Below are 27,925 nucleotides of genomic sequence, written 5' to 3'. Positions count from 1 at the left end.
TACAGAACACTCAGAAGGCTGGGCAAATACATTGTAAGTTCTTATGACCAGAATTCATGTGAATGAGAGCAAGAAAAATGAGCAGCAGGGAGACAAATATGTATGTATTATAAGCCTTTAGATTAAAAAAAATTTACATCATATAACATAAAAGTCCTAGTTCACAAAGCAGCTGACAAGGAAGATGTCATTTGAAAACCATTTTGTGAAATAGGAAAAAAAGTCAACACCTGCAAAAGGAATGGACTCTTCCACTATTCTGCAAGCCTTCCCTGAATGACTCATCCAGCTCTTTTCTTATTGGATACGACCATTCGATCCCAAGGGATTGCCTTGCAGAGGCAGAGAGGCCTCACTCCATTCACAGAAACATTGGTATGCAAGCCTGCTATTTCATTCACATAAAACGAAAATATTATTTGCATTTGCTCTTCAGCTTTTCCCCCCTTTTTTCCTTCAACGCAGCGTAAACGGGGAGCTCTCATTCTTCCTTTTGTCCTTTGCTTTCGTGCCGGTGAAAAGAACAAATGAGCTTTTTGTGTTTTCCAGGCAGCAAGGCAGTTTTTAACAAGATATTGGGAGGGACTGCACTGCGAAATCTGTAGCAGGATGTGAGAAGCCTTATGAATGACTGTCAATCACCAGCTACCCGCTCCTCTGGACATTATCATGAATGGTTTTGCTCTGTGTATGGTCTGCTCTGACAGCCTTTGGTTTAAGGGATGGTGAATATTTCTTTCTAAGCATGCAGTAATCGTTGTGCAGTGGGTATCCGTTTAGCGTGTGCTCATCTTTGAATGGTAGTTTTGTGTGTTTATTAATAATTCATCAAGATAATTCAGCACAGGCGCTAAATTAGGTTTAGTAATTTTCTCAGCAGTACGAACGTAACAGCCTCAGAATATTGGTCGCTGTATTGGTGTCTGCTTTCTTTTTGTCTGAGGTATTTACAAAAAAAAATAAATAAATAATAATTTTAAATTGGACAAATCATTGCATGTCATTGTATTAAAAAAAAAAAAAAAAAAAAATCAGAATTTACAAGAAATGTGCTTGCATTATATTTGGATATGTTAGCTGTAATTTCTACCATAACAAGGTGGAGAAAAATGCACTCTTCTTTGTTTAAATTATGAAATATTTTTGTCCTGTCTGTAAGTGGCACAGTTTATCTCCACCTAGTATTCTGAATTTCAGATTACAAAAAATCTTCACAATGCAGCTAATCTAGTATAGTATCTGTATTTTTCATATATTATATGAAATATTTATTAGAATTTGATTGGGTTTGAAAATGTTGCAGTGTATTAACTGTAAGCAAGAGGAACTCTCATTATTAACGGCAAATTTTATGACAGCATAAAAATAGTGTTTGCTGGTATGCACCACAAATAATATAGTTTCACAATAATCAGTTTTTGACTTTCATAGTATTGCTCCTGGGTGAATCAAACAAATATCTGTTTGCTAGTCACCTATTATCATATAATTAAATTATTAATGGCCAAATGCAGATTATTTTTGTTTCTTAAAAATACACTCTTTGTGTGAGCTTGGTAAATGCAGAAAGAGATTTTATGAGGGAGGAGATACAGGATTCAGGATTCAAAGAACATTTGCTCCCGATCACAGCATTTTCTGTAATTTTTCTTGCTTTCCCACTGATGAACTATGAAAGTATAACATTCCTGCGGTGGAGAGGAAATATCAGTCTAGGAAATTTGAGAATTGATTGGTTCTAGTGTGCTGTAAGTGGGAGGATTTTTTTTTTTTTTTTTGCTACAGGAAGTGATTTGCAGTGTTCAGTGAGCCTTTTGTTGAGAAGGGTCTTCTCAGATCTGTGAGTCATGCTTTTGCTGCGAGCGGGTAGGCAACTGTGAGAGGGCTCGGGATCTCAACCATATTCCACCTCTCTGTCTCTGGACCTCGCTGGTGAAGGACAGCATATCGGCAGCTTTTTGAGTCTGTTTTTTCCCTTTCCTGTACAGCTTTAATGGATTGTCTGTTTTCCTCCTTTTTTCCCCGCTAAACTGGATTGCAGCTCTGGCTTCTTCATAGCAACAACAACCTAAAGCCAGAACCACAGCAGGAAAAATTACATCAGGCTGCCTGTGATTGCTATGAGGCATTTGCTATGTTAAAGGAGGGGATAATTAGCTTGGCATCGCATCTGCCAGTGCGCATGTAGGCAGGCAGATAGAAGGGCATGCTTCACCGTACCAAATACAACCGCTTCAGGAATGAGTCAGTGACGTCCGTCGATGAGCTTCTCCACAACCTCTCCATGAACCCCAAGGTCTCGGCAGCCCCTGCACCCTCTGCCGAGCCCCCTTACTCCCCGCCGGCCGAAGCGCTCCACGCCGACCCCGAGGATGGCGGCACCACCCTCTGCACCCTCATCAACAAGGTGTCCCACCTGAAATTCGCCAACACGGGCAGCCTGCTGGGCATCAAAAGCCTCCCCTCTGCCGTCAAAGACCTGGCCGTGTCCAGGCTGCAAGGAGGCAGCTCTGGCGGCGGCTCCGGCGGCCCCGGTCCCCCCGCCACCGCGGCGGCGTCCAGCGGTGGCTCCTGCAGCCCCGCCGCCGGCCCCCTCTGCACACAGCAGGACCTGGGCAGCATGACCACCAGCACGGGGAAAAAGGGCAGGCTGGAGGACGCGCATCTGGGAGGGCAGGACTGGAATCCCAGCGGCAACGTTGTCAATAAACCCTCCAGAGGATGGCTGCACTCCAGCGAGAAGATCTCTGGACCTGGCGTGACGTACATCGTAAAGGTTGGTCTCTTGTCTCCCGTTCTCTCTTCCCCATTCTTTCTTTTGCCTCAATGACTGAGGTGTGAAAAAAAACGACAGCTGCATCACGCTCTCCTGTTTGAGACATTGTAGAGGGATAATGTTCTAGGAAAAGGGAAGAGATGCAGCTGTTAAATAATTCATGCAACAGAGAAGGTCACGATTATAAAATTGGAAAAATCTAGATCGTTCAACAAAAGCATTCATCTTAACCTTTTGTGTGAAGAGTGTTGTGTTGCGTCCATATTTTCTCCCATCCCCTCCCCCCCCCATTTGTGTTCTTTCTCCTGAATGTTCATATATCCCTTACAGGTCTGTTCGCATGCGTGTGCTGCATGTTTATAAATGCCATACAGTGTGTCATCAGTGCTTGTTTTTCAAGCCAATGGCTTGTTATCCTTGTGATACTGATAACACGAGACGTGAATAGCCATCAGACATTCAGCACACTACTTCTCTCCATCTCCATTCTGTGACAACTCCAACGTACCAGTATATTTTGTCTGTGCTTCTGCACCCCTCATAGATGCAGTCGTATGCTATGTGAGTAACCATGGGGATAGGTGTACGACATACGTGTGCTTATGATAAAGCTGTAATGTAAAACAGGATGAACATACATGTAGAGGAGAATTGATAGTGTATACACACATTACATGTTCATATTGTGTGCAGTAGTCCTTGCTGGTATATATAGCTTGGATTACCTGTTTTTGGATTACTTCAAGGTTTAAACATTTAAACATGTAGAATACTATTACATTTGTATGATATTACACCATGATTGAATGTATTTATAGTGTTTTTTGCATTATATGTACATAAGTTTGAAACAGACTTCTTGTGTCAGGATCACAATGCTGCAAATGATATCTATCCTTTCCACTCAGTGAACATGAAAACAATATCGTAAATGTTTGAGGAAAAACATAAAAGTAGATGTATATTCAGTATTTTGGCCTTGTTTTTGTCGTGACTACAAATAGTATGCATTCTGATTTAGAATCGTAAACAATTTAACAAAAATTACAAATCAAGATTGATTTGAATATTATGCCCATTTTTATTGTTACATTTATGCTTATCTTAGATTGGGTGACTTGTAAATAGTTTTACTGGAAATCAAAGTGGATTGCAAAAATATTGATTTGATGGGAAGGTAATGGAGTTTTTGTATTTTTAAATCCCCCTTCATATAACACTGTGAGTGCAGTTCCCACACTATCAACAATTAGGCTCTGGAGCAGTGAACATCTGACATGCTCAGTCGATACAGTGTGGAGCACATTCTCACCCCACTTTCTCCAGGCTGAGTATTGAGTGCAGTGTGCAATTCTGCTCGCAGCACTTTTAATTAGTGTCATGTGCCTGGCCATACACATCATGCACCATTAGGTTAAGAGGAGCATGATGGAAATCGACAGTCTTCCCTGACACACATTCTGAAGGCAGAGTAAAAAATGTGAAAATGTGATTGTGAACATTTTGTTTTTGAATGTATGTGTTCATTAAAAATCTAATTGTATCTACCAACAGATTATGTTCTGACAGTAGTGTTATGGAACCCATACTGTAAGCAGAATATTTCAGGATGGTGATAGAACCATTCATGATTAGCTGAAAGTATTTTTTTAATTTAACACATGCAGTTTATTAATAAGATGTTCATTCAACGGATGTTTCTCTCATGAGACAAAACTTAAACCAGACCTTTGAAGCCACCTTCATATAATTTCATTTTAGTTTTAATCAATAGAAATGTTTTGTATTGGAGAATAGCAAAGATATAGCACATACTGTTAATAAAGTAGTATTCATTATTTTCTTGATTTTGATCTTGATGTAAATTTGTATTATACTGTAATTCACAGAACGTCAAGTAACTTAAAGGGAATTTTACTTATCTACAGTTAAAGGGAAGTACTGCATACTGAATCCATAAATATGACATTTTCTTCAAGAAAGGAAAATCAATGAAAAACAAAAACACATGAAATAACATTAAGGATTTGCCTAAAGTAAAACAAACAAATTCCGTTTATTTTTCTTCCAGTAATGCAATGGTTTCTTAAATGGTGAGCTTGTTGTAGATATGCATATATCACTGTGCACCTCTCTATTTTCTACACAAGAAAAAACCTGTTTAATATCTCTGTAATCACTTCTGAGAGTAGTGGTGTAACACTGCAGAGTTAGTCAATCTGAGCATTTAGAGTACAGACCGAAGGATTCATTGAATTACATATAACTGTAGATCGCAGGCATTTCAGCATGTATACAAATGTAAATATAATCATTTCTTTCACATAATCACTTTAAAGAAAGCATAAATATATTTGTCTTTGGATTCTGTATTCTAATGTTTTCATTCATTTTAATTCAGTTAGATTTACACGTATTTAATTTCGGAACAATCTGAATCTTAAAAATATTTTTCACCGAGGTAGCCCCATTACTATGTATGACAGTGGTTGTTCAACTAAGAAAAGTAACTTGTTTTAAGAGAAATGCCTCTTTGAGTGCAAAGTCGTATCTTATTAACCATCTATGGGCCAGTGCTTAATATTTCCCAACCTGCTCACAACTTGGATATATGCAATACCATAACATCCTCCATATAGTTCCAGTGCATATCACTTTAAACAGCAGAACACCAACCTCTGTACAAGGCCCAACCCTGTACTTGATTTATTCCAAGTTCTGAATGGGAAACGGTGTTGCAGAGCTCAGTCTACTATGGACAGTTATGTCACCCTGGAGTTCAATGCAAAGTCCCTTTCACATCAACTTTAATATGTAAATGTTGGACAAGTAATAATGGAATTTTTCATGGCTTTTCCCAGGCATTTTGTGGATTAAACTGTGTTTATCTGGATGTGATGAATCAAGCTTTATTGTGATTCATATAACCAGAGGAGGGGTCTGTTTCAAGCACAGTTTTATTTACACATTTAATTTTTCCCTGTCCAACACCGGCAACCCCAGGTATTCCATTTTGTGTTATATCCAGATTATATTGCTTGATTCAAGAAATTTGGCATTTAAATTCATAGGTTATAATCCAGTACAAAAATTTCCTAACTGCCTTAACATTCCTAGTTCTGCTTATCAACACAGCCAATTCTCATTAACATCACACATTGAGAAGTAGAAGCAATACTTCTATAGAAGTTTCATTTTTTCAAACTGAATTAATACTGTAAGTGCCGAAGTATCCATGATTAGCAAATAGAAAAGGCCATCTTTTTATCTGTGGAACTAGTAAAATATGCTGCCTTGCTTTCAGAATGCAAATCCAGTAAATGATAAATAAAATTAAAACAATAAGCACAGTTGAAAAAAGAAAGTGTGCACCTGGATGGATAGAAGTCAGTAATGAGATGAATGTTGGACTGTCTACACGATAAACAGAGCATTTTTCTGCCTTTAAATGACCATTTGCCTCATATATCTTTACTTTCCTTTACTTTTCAAGTAATATGTGTTCTCTACTCTTGCCCCACTCATTTCCCCTCAGTATGATCTTAGATTAACTTTGAAGCTATCCAGCTAATCTCTCTTTGAAAATAAATTATGCTTCGTTATTAGACAATTAGTATGTTGCTATGCATTTAATGCATTTTGCATTTTGTTTGCTCAGTTATTTTACTCCTGTATGTGTGCCCTTCTGGTACTGATAACATTCAAAAGTTAAAGTGATGTTAATTAGCAAGCTAGGCACTTGCAGATAAGCTAGCTAACTACTGTAGCTAAGTATCTTAGTCCCACTAACTTTTTTTAAAAAGCCAAAATTGTGGGCCAGTGCATCATATATACATCATATACAGTATATGTACATATATATTCTGTAATTCTGTTGTAAATTTGAAATAATAGCTTGTTTTACATATTGGTAAAAATGTTTAACAACATTCATGTAAAACGTGATATGATTGTGACTTGCATCATTAATCACAGCCTAGTTTCCCCAAAACCATAGTAACAAAGATTATTTTGGACTGGTGACATGGATTGGCTATAAGATTTAATAATGTTGAAATGGGTATGTGAAATTAGGCCATGGTCAATATTATTTCTCTTCCCAAATATAGATCCTTGTTCTGCAGTTGAGAAATTTTTGCTTTTAGACTATATATGTCCCAAATATGTTTTGATATATTTTGTCCATCTCTGCCTGCTAATTAATTCCAAATTATGGGTAAAGATAATGGATAAATGTGTTTTAAATCAAACGTATACTTATTATTATTATTATTATTATTATTATTATTATTATTATGTACTTTAATGGGTTGTGATCCATCATTGTCAGACAATCTGTGAAAGGTTGTAGACAAAGAACTGAGGAATGAGATAACACAGGTTCTGTGCCATTTTGAATCATAATCCATGGGAACATGCATAGAATGGAACCTATCTGGCTCATGGAAATATTACTATCAGGCATTGCCTCTTGACTCCCGGTCTCCAAGGTGGAGCTCTGCTATATGTACAAGATACAACTTGTCTCTAAAATGCGTTTGTTCATGGGGGAGGGGTCAAGGGGAGGAGCTTGTTAGCATAGCCTGTCATCCCTTTTATGCTGAAACATAATGATTCTTTATGTAGGTCATAGATGTACATTTGGATGGTGTCATGACATTTGCCGGCAGGGAGTATTCCATTGTTTGTGTTGTTTGCTTTTGTGTCACCATATACAGAACTGGGTTTAACTGCATGGTTCTGACCTTCTGACCCTGCTATTAGCCTGTTGGGTTGTCCATATAGCATACTCCAGAGTTCTTCACCAATACTTCATGGGGCACAGATTCATTTTGTAAATGCTGCATATAGGCCAAAATGTTCCTCTGTTTATAAAAGTATGCAAATGCTGTACTGTGCAAACATAGTAGATGATTTCTTATAATATTCTCTTTCTTATTATTTTGCCTCTAATGGGAGGTATGCCGACATGGTGCAGTTGCAGACCTGGACATACAGTGCCCTTGTTCTTGGCACCTTTGATAAAGATGAGCAAAAAAAGAGGTCTTTGACTGTTCCTCTATACAGAATCTTTCAATGTCATTCAGACACTGCGCATGTGCAGACTGCCTTCAACAGCAATAGCAAAACAGTAATTCTTTGGATAGGTAACCATTTCTTGGTTAAGTTTGGGGAAGGCTTGATATCATTGATCCCAAGACCCATTTGGGAGGGTTGTGCTTCCTGTGGAGGGGGGGTTGTATTTGGTCCTTGCTGGAGTTAATGATTTAATTTTACCATAGGTATAACATCCTTTTAAACATAAACAGCCTTTTTCTTATGCCAAACCCACCACTGCTGTATTTGGTCAACATACTCCCTTTAAATCTCATCTTATCTTAACACCTGGTTTCAATAAAAGTTCCAATACTTCCAATGATTGGAACTAGGTATTCAGGCCAATTAAGACTGAAATTGGGCTTTATGTGCGTACCAGCAGCGGGATTAGTATCGGAAGAAGGGTGAAAAATGAAATTTAGTCCATTGTTTTCTGCGTGCTATAGGACTACCAGAGGTTCTATTTATATGTTAAACCATTCTTTACAATATATAATATATTTTACAGATAAATAAATAAAAATCTTAGAAACTAGCATGCCAGCTAAGCAGGACTGGCATACTGAAATAGCCTGCAGCTTTAGCAGCTACAGATGAACCCACTTTCTCTTTCCCTTTAAAGAAATAAACATATGTTTATAAGATGCATAACTGTTGTCAAACTATATATTAACTACAGTTTTACTTCCATTTTACATTAAATTTATTTAGCAGACACTTTTATCCAAAGTGACGTACAATAAGTGCATACCGAAGGTCATTGGAACAACTACAAAACACAGGTCCCCTGAAAGTGGGGAACAAGATAGAAAGATACAAGTGATAAGAGTGATCCTATATTGGGAGTAGTGACAGCTAGTTCAGGTACAGTCTGAAGACATGCATCTTCAGACCATGGCAGAAGATGGGCAATGACCAAGTGGTTCGTTGAGGAATGGGGAGTACGTTCCACCACTTGGGAGCTAGGGTGGAGAAGCTCCATAGTCGGGACGAGCAAGAACCATTCACACAGATGGCAGGAAGTGCAAGTTGCCTCACTGCAGCGGAGTGGAGTAGTCAGGCTGGGGTGTATGGTTGAATCATGTCCTGACAGCTGCAGCATAGGCCAGGGTCAGGGCTTTGAACCTGATCCTGGTGGTGACCACTGGCTAGTCGAGTGACCTCAGCAGAGGAGCGACAGACTGGTCGAGCAGCAGTGTTCTGGATAAGTTGTGGTGGCTGTATAGCACAGGCTGGCAGGCTTGCAAGGAGGGAGTTGCAGTAATCTAGATGGGAGATTACCATGGTCAGGTATGGCTAAATCTTCCTGATTCTGTACAGGAGGGATCTGCAGGACCATAATGTTGCCATGATGTGCTCCATGAAGTACAGCTGGTCATCCAGGACCACCCCCAGGCTCTTTGCCGAGTGAGAGGCAATCACTGTGGTACCATCGACAGTGATGGAGAGCTCCTGTAGTAGGGAGGTCTTTGAGGGATGAACAGCAGCTCAGGTGGAGCTTCAGGTGATGCCTGGTCATCCATGTCGAGATGTCAGCCAGACAAGCAGAAATTCTCTCAGTAACTTGTATGGCAGAGGGAGGGAAAGAGAAGAAGAGTTGTGTATCATCAGCATAATGTTGAAAAGAGAAGCCATTTGAATTAATGACAAAGCCAAGGGATTTAGTGTAAATGGTGAACAGCAGAGGCCCCAGTACAGATCATGGTGGAACTCCTGTAAAAAGGAGATGAGGTGCAGAGGCAGACCCCATCCAGTTGACCTGGTAGGACCTATCTGCAAGATAGGAAGCAAACCAAGAGTGGGCAGTCCCAGAAACGACTATATCAGCCAATGTGGAGATGAGTAGTTGGTGGTTGGCCATGTCAAATGCTGCAGACAGGTCTAAGAGGATCAGGACAGAGGAGAGGGATGAGACCTTTGCAGTGGCAAGTGCCTCCATCACAGCCAGGAGGGCAGTGTCGATTGAGGGCCGGTTCGAAAGCCAGACTGGTGAGGGTCGAGCAGGTTGTTCTGATGGAGAAAAGATGACAGCTGATTAAGCTCTGCTCATTCAAGGGTTTTGGACAGAAAAGGTAGAAGCAATAAAAATCAACACTTTGTGATATCAGACGGGGTAACACAAGCCATCTTAAAGGGGAATTTTACTCATAACGCTTCTGGGGTCATTTTCACACCTACCCGGGCTTTTGTGTGCACTCCAGACAGCTTTTAGGTTGCTTGCTTCAATATTTAGATATTTAGATATGCCCGTGTAAGCAAACCCCCCCCCCCCCCCCCCCCCCCCCATCCAATAGAATCCCATTCAACATCAAACTCCACGTTAGACTCATTGTAAACCCACGTCCCTGCTTCTCATGACTGATATTGTCCTTCTAATGAATGTGTCACCCTTAATAACATTAGGTTGGTCGTAGAAATAGTGTTGTATTACTACTAGTTAGTGAAACCGAAAATGTCTGAGGATGAAATAAATGGATGGTGGCAACCCTATAACAACAGCCAACAAGCTGTCTAATTGTTACCGTAGACATCCTATGTATCACAGACAGACGCGATAGCATTAGCCAGCCTGCTTAGAACCTACCTCTACCAATTATGGTTCTACCAACAATGGGAAAACGGTGGGTACAGCTCTAGGCTTCAGACGGTCGCCTTGGTAGTTGCTGGCTTCAAAGTGGTCGCTGCATACCCTTAGTTCTCGTTTGCAAACTTCTTTGGCTGTTATGTTGGGGTGTCTGATTACATCCAGCCATGTCTGGCACAAAGTTGCATTGCGTGGACTATGAAACTATGAAAATGTGCTTTCAAGGCAAGTTTAACGGGGGCATTATAACAACCTGGTACAATGCACCTCATTATTACACTGATATCACATCAAACAAAAGCGAGCAGATGTTAGTTTGTTCTATCTCAACGCTAAGTTAACGGAATGTTTTGCTTCACTTCTTCTGGATTTTGCCGTGAAACGAAATCGAAGAAGAAAAAAACGGAAACCATACTGCTATGTGGACATAGCAAAAATAGGTCTTTGTTTCTAACGTTAGACATTTAAAAAGAAATAACTAATCGAAAAATGAAGGGCGACATATTCATTAGAAGGACAATATCAGTCATGAGAAGCAGGGACTTGTGTTTACAATGAGTCTAACGTAGAGTTTGATGTTGAATGGGCTTCTATTGGATGGGGAGGGGGGAGTTTGCTTACATGGGTATATCTAAATATCTAAATATTGAAGCTAGCAACCTAAAAACTGGGGTGCACACTGGGGGTCTGGGTTGCACACAAAAGCCCGGGTAGGTGTGAAAATGACCCCAGAAGTGTTATAAAGTGAAATTCCACTTTAAAGTCAGAGGGAACATGACTACATGCACGGGAGGCATTAATAATGGAGGACAGGAAAGGAAGGAGCTCACTGGATATAGACTGACGGGCTGCAGATAGGAGGGGGTCTAGCAGACTGCTTAATGCTCCAAAAAATAAAATAAAATAAAATAAAATAATAATAATAATAATAATAATACATGACAAAAAAAACAGGACAATGTTTTGAATCATTGGGGATCTTGGTGCATTATCCTACTAGAAGTATCCATTTGAAAAAGGATAAACTGTAGCCATAAAGGGATGGTCAACAACAGTTGGGCTTAGGTATGCTGTAGCACTCAAATGATGCTCAATATGTATTAAGAGAAGAAATCATTCCCCACACCATTTCACCACCAGCAGCCTTCACCATTGACACATGGCAGGATGGACTCCAAATTCTGACCCTACCACCAGCATGCCAGTGCAGAAATCGAATATTTGTCAGACTGGGCAACATTTTTCCAACTTTCATTTGTCCAGTTTTGGTTATAACATGCCCACTGTAGCCTAATCTTCCTAATCTTAGCTGACAGGAGTGGAATCCACTGTGGTCTTTTGCTGCCCATCCGATTCAAGGTTCGATGTGCTGTGCATTCAGAGATGCAACAGGAAGGCCATAAACGCTCAAAATAACAACACACCACACTTGTAAGCAGTTATTTTGAGCATTTATGTCCTTTCTGTTAGCTTGAAAGAGTCTGCCCATGGACCTCAGAAGTTTGAGCAAAACCTTTACCTATATATGGATTTCCAGTTCAAGGGTTAATTTCTCTATGGAGAAAATGATTGGGAGTTTTACATAACCATCCCTGTCATGGTCTGTGATTTATACTGCCATTTAAAACTTGGACATTTTTATCTGGACATATTTCTTTCTTAAAAAAGCACTAGACCCACTATATTCCGATGCCGTTTTCCAACTGATATAATTATTTTGCTAACGGCAAGCTAACAGTGCTACAAATGTTATTTACATCACAGCTTGCCTGGCAGCTTTTCATGCTGGAGAAATTACCGTTAGCCAGCAAAGAAATTTAAATAAATTCTCAAATAACTTAAGGAAATTACTAACAAGGTAAGCAGAATTAACAGCAATAAAGATATTTACAGCTATATATACAACTGCACAAAATATTTTAAAAAACATATCACGCTAATGGTTAGCAGAAACAGCTTACATGTGAATGGTAGCTGGAAATATAGCCCTACGTGTGATGTTGTAATTATGAAACAGGTTGCTGACCCCTTAACCGTTATCAATTTGTTTTTTAAAATAATAATTTAGATTATTAATAATTTAGATAAAAATTCCAAATGTCAGAATTATTTTGAAGGAATTAGGAAAACACCGGCCATTTCTCTCATAGGCCGTCTAAGTTTTTGATCTGAATGTCTCAAAAGTGCTAACATACCCGAAGGCAATGATGACATGACTTCTGAGGTCCATTCCCCTCTGGCCTCTGTCATTAACAAGGTGTTGTCACCCACAGGAATGCTGCTCACTAGATTTTTCTTTGTTTATCGCACAATTTTATGTAAACTAGAGACTGTAGTGCTTGAAAATCCCAGGAGGGCAGCTTTCAATTGGCCAAGACATTTTTGTATGCAACAAAAGATAAATTAGATGTCTGAGTGACAGTGTTTTTGTAAAAACCTCTATACAAATACATTTTAATTGACCTGAATAGAGTTTCTAATGACCTTACAAAAGTTTCCGATAACCTGCCAGCTATTCAGTGGCTAGTATAGGGTATCAGCTGGTAAATGGTTCAAGAAAGAGTGCAATAGTATCTGGCTTACTGCATGCATTGCATTGCATTGATTTTATTTATTTTGCACAACTTGCAATTTAACAATAAATCATACAAAGACAACAGTAGACCAATATTACAAACAAACAAATGTTAATTAAGGTCTGAGATCAACACAGAGGAGGAATGATATGTCAGCCAAAGTAAAGACAGCCCTTACTGCTGGCTGGATGTCAGTAAAAATATAACACATGCATTCTTAAGTGCAAATTCCAGTGGAAATTGTGAATTATCCCAAATTCCATGGATTTTTAATCAAGGACATAATGAACGGCAGGGCAATTCCATCTTATAGACACATCCATCATGTGTCACAGGCTGCTGCTTTGCATAAAATCTAAATTAAAGAACTGATCAAAACAACTATTTCTGGTCACAGACGAATCAACAACGTATTACAGCTGTGATCACCTGAGACATAAGCCCCATTTCTGTCACTCAGCTCACAAATTTATAAAGGCTGTCAGTATGTTTGATCCCAAACAAGAATGCAGACTAGACGTGACAGCCCTCCCACTAGACTTATTTCCAGGTTTTGATGAGAAATGTAGATTCGAGCTGGGCGATTATAAATAATTTGTGCTAGAAAAGGGCACTGCAATGGCACTGGATGAATTCTGGGACGTAGCTGAAGAAGTATCTCCAAATCTTAAAAGGCAAAAAAAAAAACATATTTTTAAAACAGTACAATATGTGGTAACAAACTCTGTTGATGTAGAAAATCTTATGGATGTGATTTCACCAAAAAACCCTAGTCTTTTGCTGGAACTGTGTGAAAGATATTCACCACTTTTATTTATCATTTTTTAATGCGTCTCTTCTGAAAGCTATTTTATTATTAATACTATTGATTAAACTATTAATATTCAAGTTAAATGTTATGCAACAACAATTATGTTCTAATCTTTAATGCTTTCCCCTCATTTTCATCCCAATATGCAATGCACAATCACATACACAGTTCATACTGCAATCTCCACCAATACAGGACAGTGTGGACAAGCAGGCACTCTCCTCCAAAGCACGTGATGCTTCTTTTACCAACACAGCTAACAAGCCAAGCCTGCACAGACATGAGTAAGAGAAAGACACTGCATGGGCAGCTTTAGTAAGCAGACTGTGGGCAGACATGTGACCAGCAGAGGTTGCTAGAGAGCGATGACATACAGATGCTGACTGACTGAACCTTCCCTAGCTGTGGGCGATCACATTGTGTGCTATTAAAAATAAAAGTATTGTGTGTGTATATATACACACATAACTACACCCCATGTGATAAAATTAATACAGTTTCATATGAAAATAGTTTTCATTTTAATGACAACTGCTGCTGATATGAAGTAGAGCATACAAATAAAAGCTTAACTGTGCACATGGTTTTTGTTTTTGTTTATTTTGTCTGGCTAAGTGAACCACATTCCCAGAACAAAATGTTCCCTGCTAGTCATATTAGTCAGAGAAAGCATGTAGGCGGTTATTTTACTACATGGGATTGGGACACAATTAGAGTAATAGGATCATATTTCACTGGCAGGTGTGTCTTGGGAAAAGCAAATGAGCTCTTCTAGGTCACTGTGCTTGCATCATCTTGTCCCACTCATCATTATTCGACCAGTCCACACCAATGTGGCCCAATCCAGAAACAGTAAATATATTGTTGATGGTGATTTTCAGGATGATTATGGTTATTGATCCGCATTCATACTTTATATGTACTTTATTGAAATGTTGAGGCTCATTAACATTTGGTATGTATCGATAAATAAAATGTTATGTCAAAAACAATTTTCACTCAACAGCAAAAACCAGAGGAAAACGTATGACTTGATGTCATTAAAGTAAAAAAAATGTTAAAAAAAAATTGCACTCTTTTCTTTTGGAATCAGATAATTTTGCAGTATCAGCGCCAGTACCTAACTAAACCCTAACAAATCCCCCCTTATTAAACATGTATAGTTATCACCTTTGACCTGAGGGTTCAGTAATTTTGTCTGTCTGGGGCACAGTAATGGTTTTTCTACATGTCAAGGTCATATCAAAGTGAGTAGAGTCTAGTTTGATAACATGTTTCACTTGTGACATGGTGACATTTTCTTGTTAAAGAAACAGTTTTGTGATATATATTTTTCTTTTCTTTCAGTATTTGGGATGTATAGAAGTTCTTCGTTCAATGAGATCACTAGATTTCAATACAAGATCACAAATAACCAGGTAAGACAAAAGGGTTATTTATAGCATGTTCTATCTTTTAATGAAGCTGTGGGTGGAAGTAATTAATCACAAAATAACCGACAAAAAGCCATTGCCTGTATCTACCATTGTTGTTATTGAACAGCGAGGCGATCTATGCAGGAAGGCTCTGAGGCAGAGACATTTCTGAATACAGTGTGTCACATCCATTTTTCTGCATGAGTTACCGGAGTCAGCATTAACATGTGTCCAGGGTCTCACAATATGGTTCTCAATTGACTGCAAAGAACTGTGCAAGCCGATTGACTTCAGTAATAGACTTCCTTTGCAACAAGAACAAAAAAACATTCTTCATCTGCATTCGTTTTAAAAATGTGCAATCTTATAACCCAGAATAGCATCTAAAAGGGATATCCAAAATGTATAAAAGTTAAAAGTATGGAATAATCATACAAACAGCTTATAGTCCACATTGTAGTGCTACGTTTCCAGAAGTTAGGTGCTTTTTCAACAGCAGAATGTGAGAAAATCTATTTCTTAATGGTGCAGTATGTAAGTTTGCTGTGGACCACTTTTGTTAATATTTGGGTAAATTTCCCTCACATCCTGACAGATATCAGTAAATTAAAGGTCTAAAAAAAATCTGGTCTCTCTGACTGCCCCAGGTTCTGAAATCAGCCATTCCAAATTTTACAGTGCCTGAATCTTATCAACCAATCAGGACAGCTCTCTGCCCTGCCTGCTTGTCTGTCAAACCTGTTGCTAGTTCACTGCACTGCCACAGAAGACAGGGTGGGTGGGGCTACACAGATAAAAGCAGAGCAGAGGTAACATTACTGCAGAGACAGCTAGTGCTAAAGCTATACCTCCAAATTAGGGGGTGGATGGAGATGCCACTGTTTGTGTTTGTGTCTGTATTTGTTCAACCAACAAAATTATTTGTATTTGTTTTTGTATTTGGTTAAAATTTTAGCCAGTTCTGGGTGTGTCATTAGCCAATAACCTGTCTGTAATGTTTTAACTCTAGAAAGGCCAGGTTTTTTCTACCTACTGCCATGCAATGACATATACAATGTTACTGCATCGATTCTGCACTAGCAGCAACCTAATTTCATAAAGATTCCAAAACCATATATTTCAAAACTATATTATTGAAATAAAGGGCACAGACGAATCAATTTCAATGTCTGTATTTCCATGTTATAGCGGTTTTGTATCGAGGCATGAACACAGAAAAAAGCTCTAAATTGTGCATGACAAAGCATATAATTAAAAAGTAGTTAAAGAAATACAAAGTACTACTTAAAAAAGTTATTTCTTTGATTGTAATGAATTCAGCACATTTCTCACTCCCTTCTCCTTTGAGTACGCCTACACAGAGCATACACTCTGTCACTCTACTCGTCAATTCCTCAGAAAATATGCAACTTTGGCGGTTTGCTAGGACTGCACGCACGCAAATCGGTTACATTTCACGCAGTTCTCATGTAGCTACGCTAGTCAGTTTATTCGAAGTCTCAATTTCAGTGAAAACCTGAAAATATGACTGATGGCAATAAGCTGTTAGATAGGTTCCGAAATATGCGAAACTCTGGTGCTGTCATTTAAAACAAAAAGCCAAGATGAAACCCTTAACATGACAAAAATATCATTTAATAAGAAAAAACATCAGTTTACGTGAAATTGACCATAGCGATTTATGACTGATTATAATAGAACGGGTCACATAATCTGTCTTCTCTCTCCAGTACTCAGATGTCACTCATTCATGTGTTTGGAGGGAGTGGCTTTGGAGGGACAGCTGAGGGGAGGGGGGTCAGAGGAGTGAAATGTTTTTCCAAACTCCAGCTGTCTCTTGCTCTTTTCTCCAAACTTACATTCTGCACCTCTAAATGAAATTTAAAAGAATTTTGAGAAAATTAAGAGAATTTTTAGAAAATCTGTCTGTTTTGAGGGAAACCAAACCTTTTCTGTACTTCTCTATATTTTCTCTGTTGTCAAAAATACATTTGAATATTATGAGGATGCATGTTAAACATGATTTTGAGATTTTCAGTTTATTTTTTTAGCCCTAAGTGGGTCAAATGGGCGGGGATTTTGCATTTCCCATCTGTGTGCCACAGTTCTTTCCGTGCATTTGGTAAAGATCTGTCTCCTGGATCTAAAGATATGAGTTGGGAAAAAAAATACACATCAGCATTTAAGCAGCTTCTTGAACACAAGTACGTTTGGCTGAAAGATAATGCTACTTACGACAGCGGTGAATGGTGTAAGTGGCCAGGTCCGTTTTGGGAAATTGGGACTGAAGGTAATTTCGATTTTATTTTATTTACATTAATTTGACATCCACATGCCCACTGACTCCCAATAATTCTCTGCTCTTGCTCAGAATTTGAGTTAGCTTGTGAGCGTTTTAGCAGGAGTTTCTCATTAACATTCCATCACTAGCTGACTATAGCTGTCTCCAAGCAACATCTGACAACAATGCTGATTAGACTGAAATGTGCAAGACCAGTAACCATCCTGAGATGTTTTCTTCCTGTTAGTTTTAGCCCTAATGGCATCCGGTTAAGATCTGATTACAATGATTGGGCCTCCTTCACAAAACACGTGTACAATCAGATTTAATTATAAACTGGGCATAAGAATGTTTTCATGACCATTTAGGCATTCATCAGGTTTTTCTTATCTGAATTTGTTCTTTGGTATGATACAGAGGAGGTATGATACTTTCGTACAATACAGAGGAGGAGTCAATTTACGTAGTTAAGGTCCTCATATTAACAACCAAATGTTTTATCAGTTAAATCAGGCTTATTGATTATTACTACATTAATTGACCTAGGTAATCATCATATGTGGCCTTTTGACCTGAAAAAAAAAAATTCTGGAACATTATTGAAATATTGGTTGTTCTGTGTGTACAGCAAAGCAAAATGACAATCTGACAGGGCTTGTTAAAGAACTACAGAGAACTAGAGACTGTATGGATATTTAATGTGCTTTATCAGTTTAGCCTGATCCTTAAGAAGTGGAGAGATGCTGTATGAACTAACATGATACGTGATCAATGGTCAACAGTATTTCAATTCCGATTCTATAATTGGTCAGCAGTCCCAGTAGCCAACGTGACCCCACCTCATAAGATTTTTTTCCCCTTTCCACACACAACTTGACTTTTGTGCTAGCTTAGAGGTGCCAAATTGAGATTTAAATAGGCTGAATTTTGAATTGGATCTGAATTGTCTCTTGCTTACTGGGGCAAGTTGTGGAGCAGTTTTAAGCAGGCAAGGATCATCATTCAACCGTGTCAACATTTCAATTCTCAGTAAATGCGTTTCATGGGTGATACAAAATTTGGGTTAAAATCTGTATAAAAGATGAAATGACAATGAAATATACTACATATAAAGCATATATTAATTTGTGTGAATGATAAAGTTTGTATGACTTGTCAGTGTTGCTGTGTAATTTTGTGAATGAGATACGGTACCAATGTCCTTGTGCATGCTGGGAATAATACTTAAATTATTTCTGTCTCAGAATTAGAAACCAGTGGATGCGTTTTAGCAGCTAGATTATGTTTGGTATCTTCTTTTATGCTGAGTTATCAATAGAACTGACAAAAAGCATTTAAAAGCTTAGCAAAAAATTTGAAAATCTATGAGCGAACTATGGTATTACTTCTAGTGAAGAAAATGGGAGTTATGTGAATACTGCATAAAATCTATTTTTGCATTACAGAAGTCCATATGTTGTGTTATTATGACTGCTCTATGCTACCAAAATATGAATATCCAGTTAACCACTGTCATTCACTTCTCAAGGTCTCACTGCTTCTCTCTTTCTGCCCCCCAGGGAAGCCATCAGTTCGGTATGTGAGGCTATCCCAGGTGCCAGAGGAGTGTTTCGTAAGAGAAAGGTACAGAACGAGGCTGACAGTGCTGAAAATGCTGATCTGCAGGGGGGCTGTGGTGTATGGGACTGCGTGGGCGTAGATGCAGCCTACAACTCAAAGGCTGGGAACACACACAGTGTACCCAATGAGTCATGTAGTGCAAAATATCACTAATCAAAGGCAGTATTTTCCAGCATCCAGACTTGCAAAGCACACCATTGCGTAGCACTGATCAGGACTAGGGCCTTAAAGGGGTTGTGTGTTCACAGGCTGGCTGCATGTTTCCAAAGTGAGACGTTGCTACTACCTTTGGGTACAGTAAATTGACCCTTTATGGATTGGTTCAGATAGGATTAAACATAAGCTATGCACAACAGATTTATTTTGATAGCGGTACCAAGCAAGTGAATAACAGCGAGAGCGAGGCTGTAACATGATGCTGATTCTCCCTCCAGCCTCCCACCAAAGCCCTCTCCAGTATCCTCGGGAAGAGCAACTTACAGTTTGCAGGAATGAGCATCAACCTGAACATCTCAACCAGCAGTCTGAACCTGATGACACCTGACTCTAAACAGGTAGCCAGGCTTTTAATGGTTCATAGCTAGGTTGATCACAAGACTTAATACTTTAATAATTACCATAATGCAACATTGTCCTTGTGGTTAAAGTATTTTAATATTTTATTGTGTTTTTTTATACTGATTTTTGTTTTCTATTCATATGAAACCTGTGATGTAACACACATGTAGTAAGCAAATAAAAACATAACATACTGTTCCCTACTGTCATCGACTATACAATGGCTAATAAGCAGATTACTCTAGGAAATCTCAGCAAATTAATCACAGCTTATGTGAACAAAAAAATATCTTTTACTCAAATAAACATGCAATGGAATTGGCTATCCATACAGTGCTCGCCATAATGTTTGGGACAAAGTCACTGTATATTTTGATGTGCATTGCCAGACTAAAATCATTGAATACTTTTATATTCTTTTCATCCAACAGATAATAGCAAATCATCATATGCAGTCAATTTCGTTTGCATCTGGTGGAGATCCGGTAAGACTTTTCTGACTGCTGCCATTTTTGCATGGGGTAGGGAGATATCCTACTCAGTTTCCTACAGTCAGTCAATCAGTCAAACATTTGGAAGTGGATAGGTGTATCGTGCTACCTGGACACTTAGATCAGGCTGTACCTCAATATTGAGTGGGACAGCAAGTATGAAACAGGTTAGGGAAACCTCTTTTGGGGTGAATGGTGACTTTGAAGCTGCTACAGAGTTCAGTGGCTGAGATGAGGAAAAACTATCCTGCAAGCTAACAGTATACAGGTCACTCCATTAATAGACATGTACCTCAGTGGTGAGAATGAAAACATTATTGAAATAAACTGTCTTAGTTTACATATGGTTTTGGTTTGCAAGACAGTTTTCAAGTGAGGGTCTGAACTCTGTTTTGCAGATAAAACAAAAATGGAACTTTTAAGTAAATATATAACATCACACTAGCATTGCAGTTGCTAGAGTGACCAGGATAGTGTTGGCTTATATTTTTATATAATCATGCAGTGATATTTTGGTCTTAGTATGTGTTTCGTGCTTTGGAATGATGTTTTGTAGCACAGTGTTGATTTACACTCAATTGTCTTTGTGTTATTGCAGGACACTACGGATTATGTTGCCTATGTAGCTAAAGATCCTGTTAACCGAAGAGGTACTCTTTTTATTGTCTCACAACTTTGTTTTTTTCCCCTGTTCATTATCATATATAACACAGCTGTATATAAATTACATACTTGATATCCAGTGTGAAACAAAGTGGATACATAGTTTATATTTTAGTTAGTTCTAGTTTTTTACTTAAAGTTTTTTTAAATTAAGTTTCAGATATTTACGCTGCAAGCTAGTCATCTACAGAAGTTCTCGCTAGATTACTACTTTAAAAAAAAAAAAAAAATCACTCACGTTCATGAAACAATACAAGAAAAAGACATTGCACTTAATGAAAGTAAAAACTTGTACAGTAGGTTTAATTTACTGTTAGGGTATTAACAGTGCTTAATTGGTTTCTGAAAGCCTGTGTGATTCCCTTCTGAAGCGTGTCATATTCTGGAGTGCTCCGATGGTCTGGCTCAGGATGTCATCAGCACCATCGGTCAGGCATTCGATCTCCGCTTCCAACAATACCTGCAGTGTCCCTCCAGCAAGCTTCCTACCTTACATGATAGGTGGGTCTGATATACGTTTTTCTCTGATGCAGATATTTAAGAGGAATTTAATTGGTTCAGTAGGTGACTGAGAGTTATGTGGAATGGTTCTTGGACACTGGGTTAAACTGTAATTACAAGTATTTCAAAACATTGGAATGCCAAAGTCACTTAATACGGTGATGGGATGTTACGATATTTGATTTAAGTGACTGTTCTCACTCCAGGTTGAAATTTGCAATCAGCTGATCTGCGGTTGCTTGCCTGTTTTGGCTTGCACTTCAGAATAATGCATGAGCAACATGCTCTTTTGAATACGCCCTTTGATGAGGATATATTTTTCCTGTGTTCCATACTGACATCACCTTAGACAACAAGTTGAGCTGTCTCTGTCTTATGATCACTGAAACTTGTGCTGAACACACCCCAACAATTATCCTTCTTTTAAGTTGCTGAGGTCTAAGATCCATGCTAGCCATAATTATAGGCAACCAGGGCTGTCCAGAATTTTTATATATCCTTTGCATGCTGGGATAGTATTGGATTAATGGATGAGCCACTCCCATGTATGGGTCTGTAATTTGAACATAGTACTTTCTTATTTACCCAGGTGCTGCCATTTTTTGTTCACTACCTGTATATTTTTAACAGTTATATTTTAAATAAAAATAGAAATATAAAACTGAAGATTTAGTTTCCACATTGAGCATTTTTAATGCTTTATGTTTGTGTTATTTGACACAGTCTTTATAGCTAATAAAAACAGATTTATGATAATATATATGTTGTATTACTGTATAGCTGTGATTTGGTATGGATAGAAAAGAACTGCATGAACATGTAAAAACAATCACAATACCATGTATTTATATGGGGTTACATTGTAGTGTAGGGGTTAGGGAACTGGGCCTGTTACTCAAAGATTGCTGGTTTAGTGTCAGGGGGGAAATAACCTGGCTGCATGAACTTGGTGTCAGAAAACAATTTTGTGGTAGGTCAGCTTGGCTATGTGGAAATGCTGTGCTTAGTTGAGCAAGCTTGTTGTCTATGAAAAAAAAGAAGCTGGGCGTGTCAGTGTGACACTGGCTAAATTTCTCAGTCAGATTTGAGGTAAGATTCACCAAGAAGTCAGCTATGTTGTGAGCACAGTCCTCTGTGTATTCCATGTCTCAAAAACCTTGACTTTTTAGGAGAGGCAGCAGCACAGGTCTCCTAAATTCCACTTCATGGTATCTACTCTTAGTCCACTTCAGTTTTTCTTACACAGAATGCCTTGGTTCATAATATCCTCCCATGACTTCTCCTACCACTGCTATATGGATAATACACAGCTTCTTCTGCCCTTTCCACCCACTGCTGTGTGTATCGCCTCATACAGCAGTCTGCGTCTATGGCATTTCCAGTTGAATAATCAGTTGGCATCTCAAACTCAATCTAGTCAAAACTGGGATATTCTATCTATCAGTTTTATCCTCCCCCTCGCATAGCTCTCCATTACCCTTGATAACACAATGGTGTCTGCATTCCAGACCACCAAGAATCTGTGCTGGATAACAAGCTGTTTTTCACTAAGGATATTGTAACAGTTACCAGGAGCTGCTGATTCTATCTCGGTAATATCTGCAAAATCCATCCTTTTCTACATATGTTACTCAGCTAATTGTCCAGAGCCTTGGGCCATCTCGAATGGACCGGGACAACTGTCTTATGATGCAAGTGCCATTGGGCTCCATTAACTCATACAGAACGCTGGTGCTTGTTTTGTCATGTCATGTCTCCTTTTCCCCCACGACTGGTTACCGGTTGTGGCCTGAATACAGGGTTCGATTTACAGGAGACCAAGAGGTAGTTCAGCATCTATAGAAACTGCACCTTTTTACTTGAACTCTGTTAGCAAGCTTTATACTTCAGAGTTTATGTCTCTGTCTTTTGCAACAGTCTGAAAAACTGTAACTTTGTTCAACAAACCCTAAAGTTCGAGCAATTATTCCATGTTGAATAATCCTGCTTATACAACTTTGGACGCTGTAATGACAAATTGATTTGCCACTTAAGCCACTTATCTCCTTAGTCAACCTCACCTACTATAGCAATAAGGTTATGTTTAGGTTGATATAACCTGATACAATCACTGAAAAAACTGATGTGACACTGCTAACCTGATATCATCTCAGCTCTTTGCCTAACATTTGCCTAAGTGTAACGTAAATGCCATTTGTTTAACCAGCTGTTTAACTGTTAAAATGCTCACTGTACTGGGTTTTACATTTACATTCCAGCATTTAGCAGATGCTCTAGTCCAGAGCAACTTACATAAATGGTTTAATTAACGGTTTTGTAATTAATGGTCTAAGTCCATCCAGCTTTCATCAAAAATTAATAGACTTTTTTAACAGTTTATGAAATTGAATAAGTCGTTGTTTAAAGCCGACTGTTTGTATGATAGCATGCTAAATATGGAGGAGGCCCCGTGGACAGAGGAGGAGGAGGAGACTGCTGAGCATCCTTACTACAACAACATACCAGGGAAGATGCCGCCACCAGGGGGCTTCATCGACACACGACTGAAAAACCAAACATCTGGTCCAGCAGAGGGCAGTCAGGTACAGGAATTCACACAATATAGTATGATAGTATCCCACACAAAAAGACTGATCAATTGTTATCATTTATTTCTTGTTTGAGTTGAATATTGGATAGTTATTTCTGTGCATTACATAAGCATTGGTGCACAGGTTATCATGTATTATCATGTATATGTGAGAATTCTTGTGGTGATGTATAACCTTTTTAAAAAAAAAAATATTACATAGTAATAGAAGAAACGTAACTTCTTTCAATAGTAATGTATATATATATAGGCAGTTATTGTATTACATATACAATAAGACCTTTTGGAAAAGCTATGACCAAGACAAGGATTTTAGCCTTTAAATTATTCCTTCATTTCAAGCCTGTGGTAAAACAGAGAAAGCCTGTTAGCATCTTTCAAACGTAGATTCACTTCTGCATTTGTAGATATTATAGAAATTTATAATTTCAGAATTATAAGAACTGTAACTGCCTCTTCTTTAAATAATTAGTATTATAATGTTTTATGAATGCTGGTAGCAGTGTTGTGCTTAGCAATTGTCATTGCGCAGACATCACTAAATACTTCGATTTCCGTCTGAATCCTGTAGTAAATTTACATGCTTTACTGTATAATAAGTTATGGGGAAACAGAAGTACATTTATTATAAATAAATACAACCCTCCTGATTACAACCTGTTCACAAATGTTACGCTAAGGGAATTCCTTGAATTGTCTGTAACAGCGCAAACAAGATTTGTAAAAAATGCACCTGTGAATACGTTTCTCTCATTCTTATCCTGGTTAGTCTTGTCTGCAGTCGAGTCCAGCGGTTGGACTAGACCAAACGTACTACCAGGGGAGACACTGTGGGGAGAGCTGGAGTGAGGAAAGGAGGTCCTTGCCTGTTCGACAGGGTAAGAGTTTACCTGGCCAGATGTCCATTCTAGATTCAGTGCACAGCAACCAAGGGAATTCCAGGCAAAGCATAAGTATTGTAAGTAAGTATTTAAGACTGTTGGGGCCTGAGATGAGAAAGAAATTGAGATGTATAGTAGCCTTCATGAAACTACACTGAGGCTGTTGTTTTACTGTATTACTATATTTTTATGATGTTGAGACAGAACAAATCCATTGTTCTTCATGAGAGAACTGTTGGAATACAGTGAAATGAGGTGTTTTATGATATGAACGTGTGAAAAGGTTTTACCATTCAGCTATTCAGAAGGTATTCTTTCTATCACACATTCTATCTGCCACTCAACTTTTTATTTTCAGCTTAGATTCTGTTTTTAACCTTACTTAGTTGTCATTTGTTCTTGTGCTACTATTTATTTTCATTGAGGACATTTCCCATTGAAAATATGATTGTCTCTTGCACCTTAAGAACTGGTATTTGAAGTAATGATTTTTTTGAACTGCCTGATTTTAAATGAAAAATGTATGACTTTCCTGTTGTTGCATGAGCATCAGCTATATAAATGATTCAAATACAGAGCACAAAAAAGTGCTTCAGTTGGTCTGTACTGTAACTTTTGCATTTATAATTTTTGTCTGCATCTAGGTTCAAGTGACATATACAGTCTACCTGAGGGTAAAAGTCAAGTACCAAAAATGGGGGACGTCCCCACTTACGTGAACACCCAGCACATCGATGTCCAGGTCCTGGCAGCGCTGCAGACAGAGTCCGACACTGTGACGGACACGCCCATGGGGGTGGCCAAAGATAGTCCCCGGAAAGATCTGTTCGATATGAGTAAGAAACGACTGTTACCGCCTACCAGCAGCCAATTAAAGTCATGCAGCATAATTACAGAGGTGTGACGCTTATTGTTTCTGCTTGCTCTCCCAGTGCTTTTTAATAATGTCATTTCAGCAAGAGGACAAAAGCCATGATTTTTTTTTTCAGAGCGCAGTTCTTTCTTAGATAGCTAAATTTAGATGTTTAAATGACATGCACTGTGGTTTTGGACATTTACCTATATGCTATCTTGCCCTATGTATAATTTAGAAGTAAAATTTGTTGCACACACAGTTCATTATGCTTCCGTCAGGGGCTTAATGCATGCTCTTTGTTCAGACTTTGTTATTCACTAATTGAATAAGCATTCCGTTGTTTGGCTTGGGCATTGATTGTTGGAAAGCACTCAGCCGTGGTGACGCAGTCAGCTGCGGGGAATAAAAAACTTTGCTGTTATCCCCAGAGCCCTTTGAAGATGCCATCCTCACCCAGGCTCCGATCCCAGCGCTGAGCAAGGTTGCCTCCGTGGACAACTCCAGCCCGCTCCTGGTCCGGGCTGCGGCGTTCAGAGCCAACGAGGAGCTGGAGGGGCAGCCGTGGTACCACCGCGAGATGAGCCGCAAGGAGGCCGAGAAGCTGCTGCGGGAGGACGGCGACTTCCTGGTGCGAAAGAGCACCACCAACCCGGGCTCGTATGTCCTGACGGGCGTGCACAACGGGCAGACCAAGCACCTCCTGCTGGTGGACCCGGAGGGCACGGTGAGTCCACCGTGTCTGCACTCTGCTGCTTATTCTCCACAACTACGCACATTCATATGCTTCTCAACAAGGGCACAGGATCCATGACCGCATCTCCTATGTACAGTGAGTGGGTGGGCAAAGCAGGTCACATTCACAAGCTAAGGAAATCAACATAGGCAATCAACAGAGGGAAAGGAGTTGAGGGAAATTATCTTATTTTTAACAATGACAGCTGCAAAGTCTATCAAGTAGACTTTCTTCTAGTATTTCTTTCTGTCACGCACATCAACTGATTATGTTTTTACCACTTTTTGGTATTCTTCTTGTTGCATATCCTGCAGCTGTTTCCTTTAATATCTAAAATGTAAACATAATGTTAGCACAGAGAGGTACTAGAGTCACACCGTACGCACCATTTAAGAAACACCTGATGTTTTTTAACATATTCTAGGATGGTGGTAGCCAACCCTGTTCCTGGATATCTACCGTCCTGTAGGTTTTCACTCCAACCCCAACAAAGCACCTCATTCAACAACTAGAAATCCTGTTGAACTGCTAGTTACTCAAGTCAGGTGTGTCAAATTATGGTGGAAATCAAAACTGACAGGATGGTAGATCTCCAGGGACAGGGTTGAGTACCACTGTTCTAGGAGGCCCTGTCAGAAATTCATACTGAACCTTGTATAATGATTCAGATTTTCTCTTCTCAAAAAAACAAAACAAAAAAAAACACACCTAAAATGTAATCTCCTGATCCAAGTAGGTTAAAAAGGCGGTAACAGAAGAAATAAAAAGCAGCCATTGCTGCTCCTGATGAAATAACTGAATGACCATGATGACCATCATCTTAGACCATGGACATATTGCCAAAACAAAACTTTTATATGTGTCTCAATGTGTCTAAAAAGTGTTTCTGTCTTTTCTTTCTGAAGGTGCGGACAAAAGATCACATTTTTGACAGCATCAGCCACTTAATTAGCCATCACCGTGACAACAACTTGCCCATAGTCTCTGCTGGAAGTGAACTGTGTCTTAAACAGCCGGTAGCAAGAAAAGAGTGAAAAGTTATCATGCTGCATTGGAGAAAAAAGTATTTACTCCTTTCAAACTTGAAACTTGAAGAAGAATACAGAGAATATATTATTGTCACAAATTGCTAAAGATGACAGTGTTTTCAGAATGTGGGCATCTTTTTGGCTGCTTGCAAAGGTGGGGAAAGATTTGTTTCAATTGACAAGCGATTTATAGAACTACTATTATTTTGTTGTGATGATTGAAATTATATATTTTTTGAGGACATGCATAGGTTTAATGAATAGATGTTTATTTGGTGTTTTAAACAAGAGAAAGCAACTGTTAACTGTTTAGATTATTTGCAAATTGACCTCAAGGAGGCAAAAAGAGTATTTTAGAATAACCTAATGTTCTAGTTTTGTCTATGAAGCACAACCAGATTTACACAATTGTTGGTAAGACTTAGAGGAATCAAATATTTGAAAAGGAGTTAGTATTTAAATAT

The 27,925-nt window shown here is 38.7% G+C and overlaps 1 protein-coding gene across 4 annotated transcripts; it reads left to right on the top strand.

The window, feature by feature from the left end:
- The first annotated feature begins 314 nt into the window (after window positions 1-314).
- shc3 (SHC (Src homology 2 domain containing) transforming protein 3) lies at window positions 315-27,925 on the top strand. 4 transcript variants are annotated; one of them, XM_035392230.1, is made up of 13 exons: window positions 315-800; window positions 2,042-2,776; window positions 15,192-15,262; window positions 19,100-19,163; window positions 19,595-19,714; window positions 20,150-20,203; window positions 20,808-20,859; window positions 21,244-21,373; window positions 23,799-23,955; window positions 24,733-24,841; window positions 25,489-25,680; window positions 26,129-26,424; window positions 27,339-27,925. In XM_035392230.1, exons 2-13 carry the CDS (start codon window positions 2,207-2,209, stop codon window positions 27,465-27,467), a joined length of 1,944 nt encoding a protein of 647 aa, XP_035248121.1. In that variant the 5' UTR covers window positions 315-800; window positions 2,042-2,206; the 3' UTR covers window positions 27,468-27,925. The 4 variants fall into 4 exon arrangements, with proteins under 4 accessions (XP_035248121.1, XP_035248123.1, XP_035248120.1 ...); XM_035392231.1 differs by having other exon boundaries at window positions 359-375; XM_035392232.1 differs by having other exon boundaries at window positions 315-2,776; window positions 24,745-24,841.

This window comes from Anguilla anguilla, chromosome 14, assembly GCF_013347855.1.
Source record: "Anguilla anguilla isolate fAngAng1 chromosome 14, fAngAng1.pri, whole genome shotgun sequence".
In the NCBI taxonomy this organism is placed as follows: domain Eukaryota; kingdom Metazoa; phylum Chordata; class Actinopteri; order Anguilliformes; family Anguillidae; genus Anguilla; species Anguilla anguilla.
Note: the sequence above shows the minus strand (reverse complement) of the source record. Positions and strands in the feature narration are given on the sequence as shown.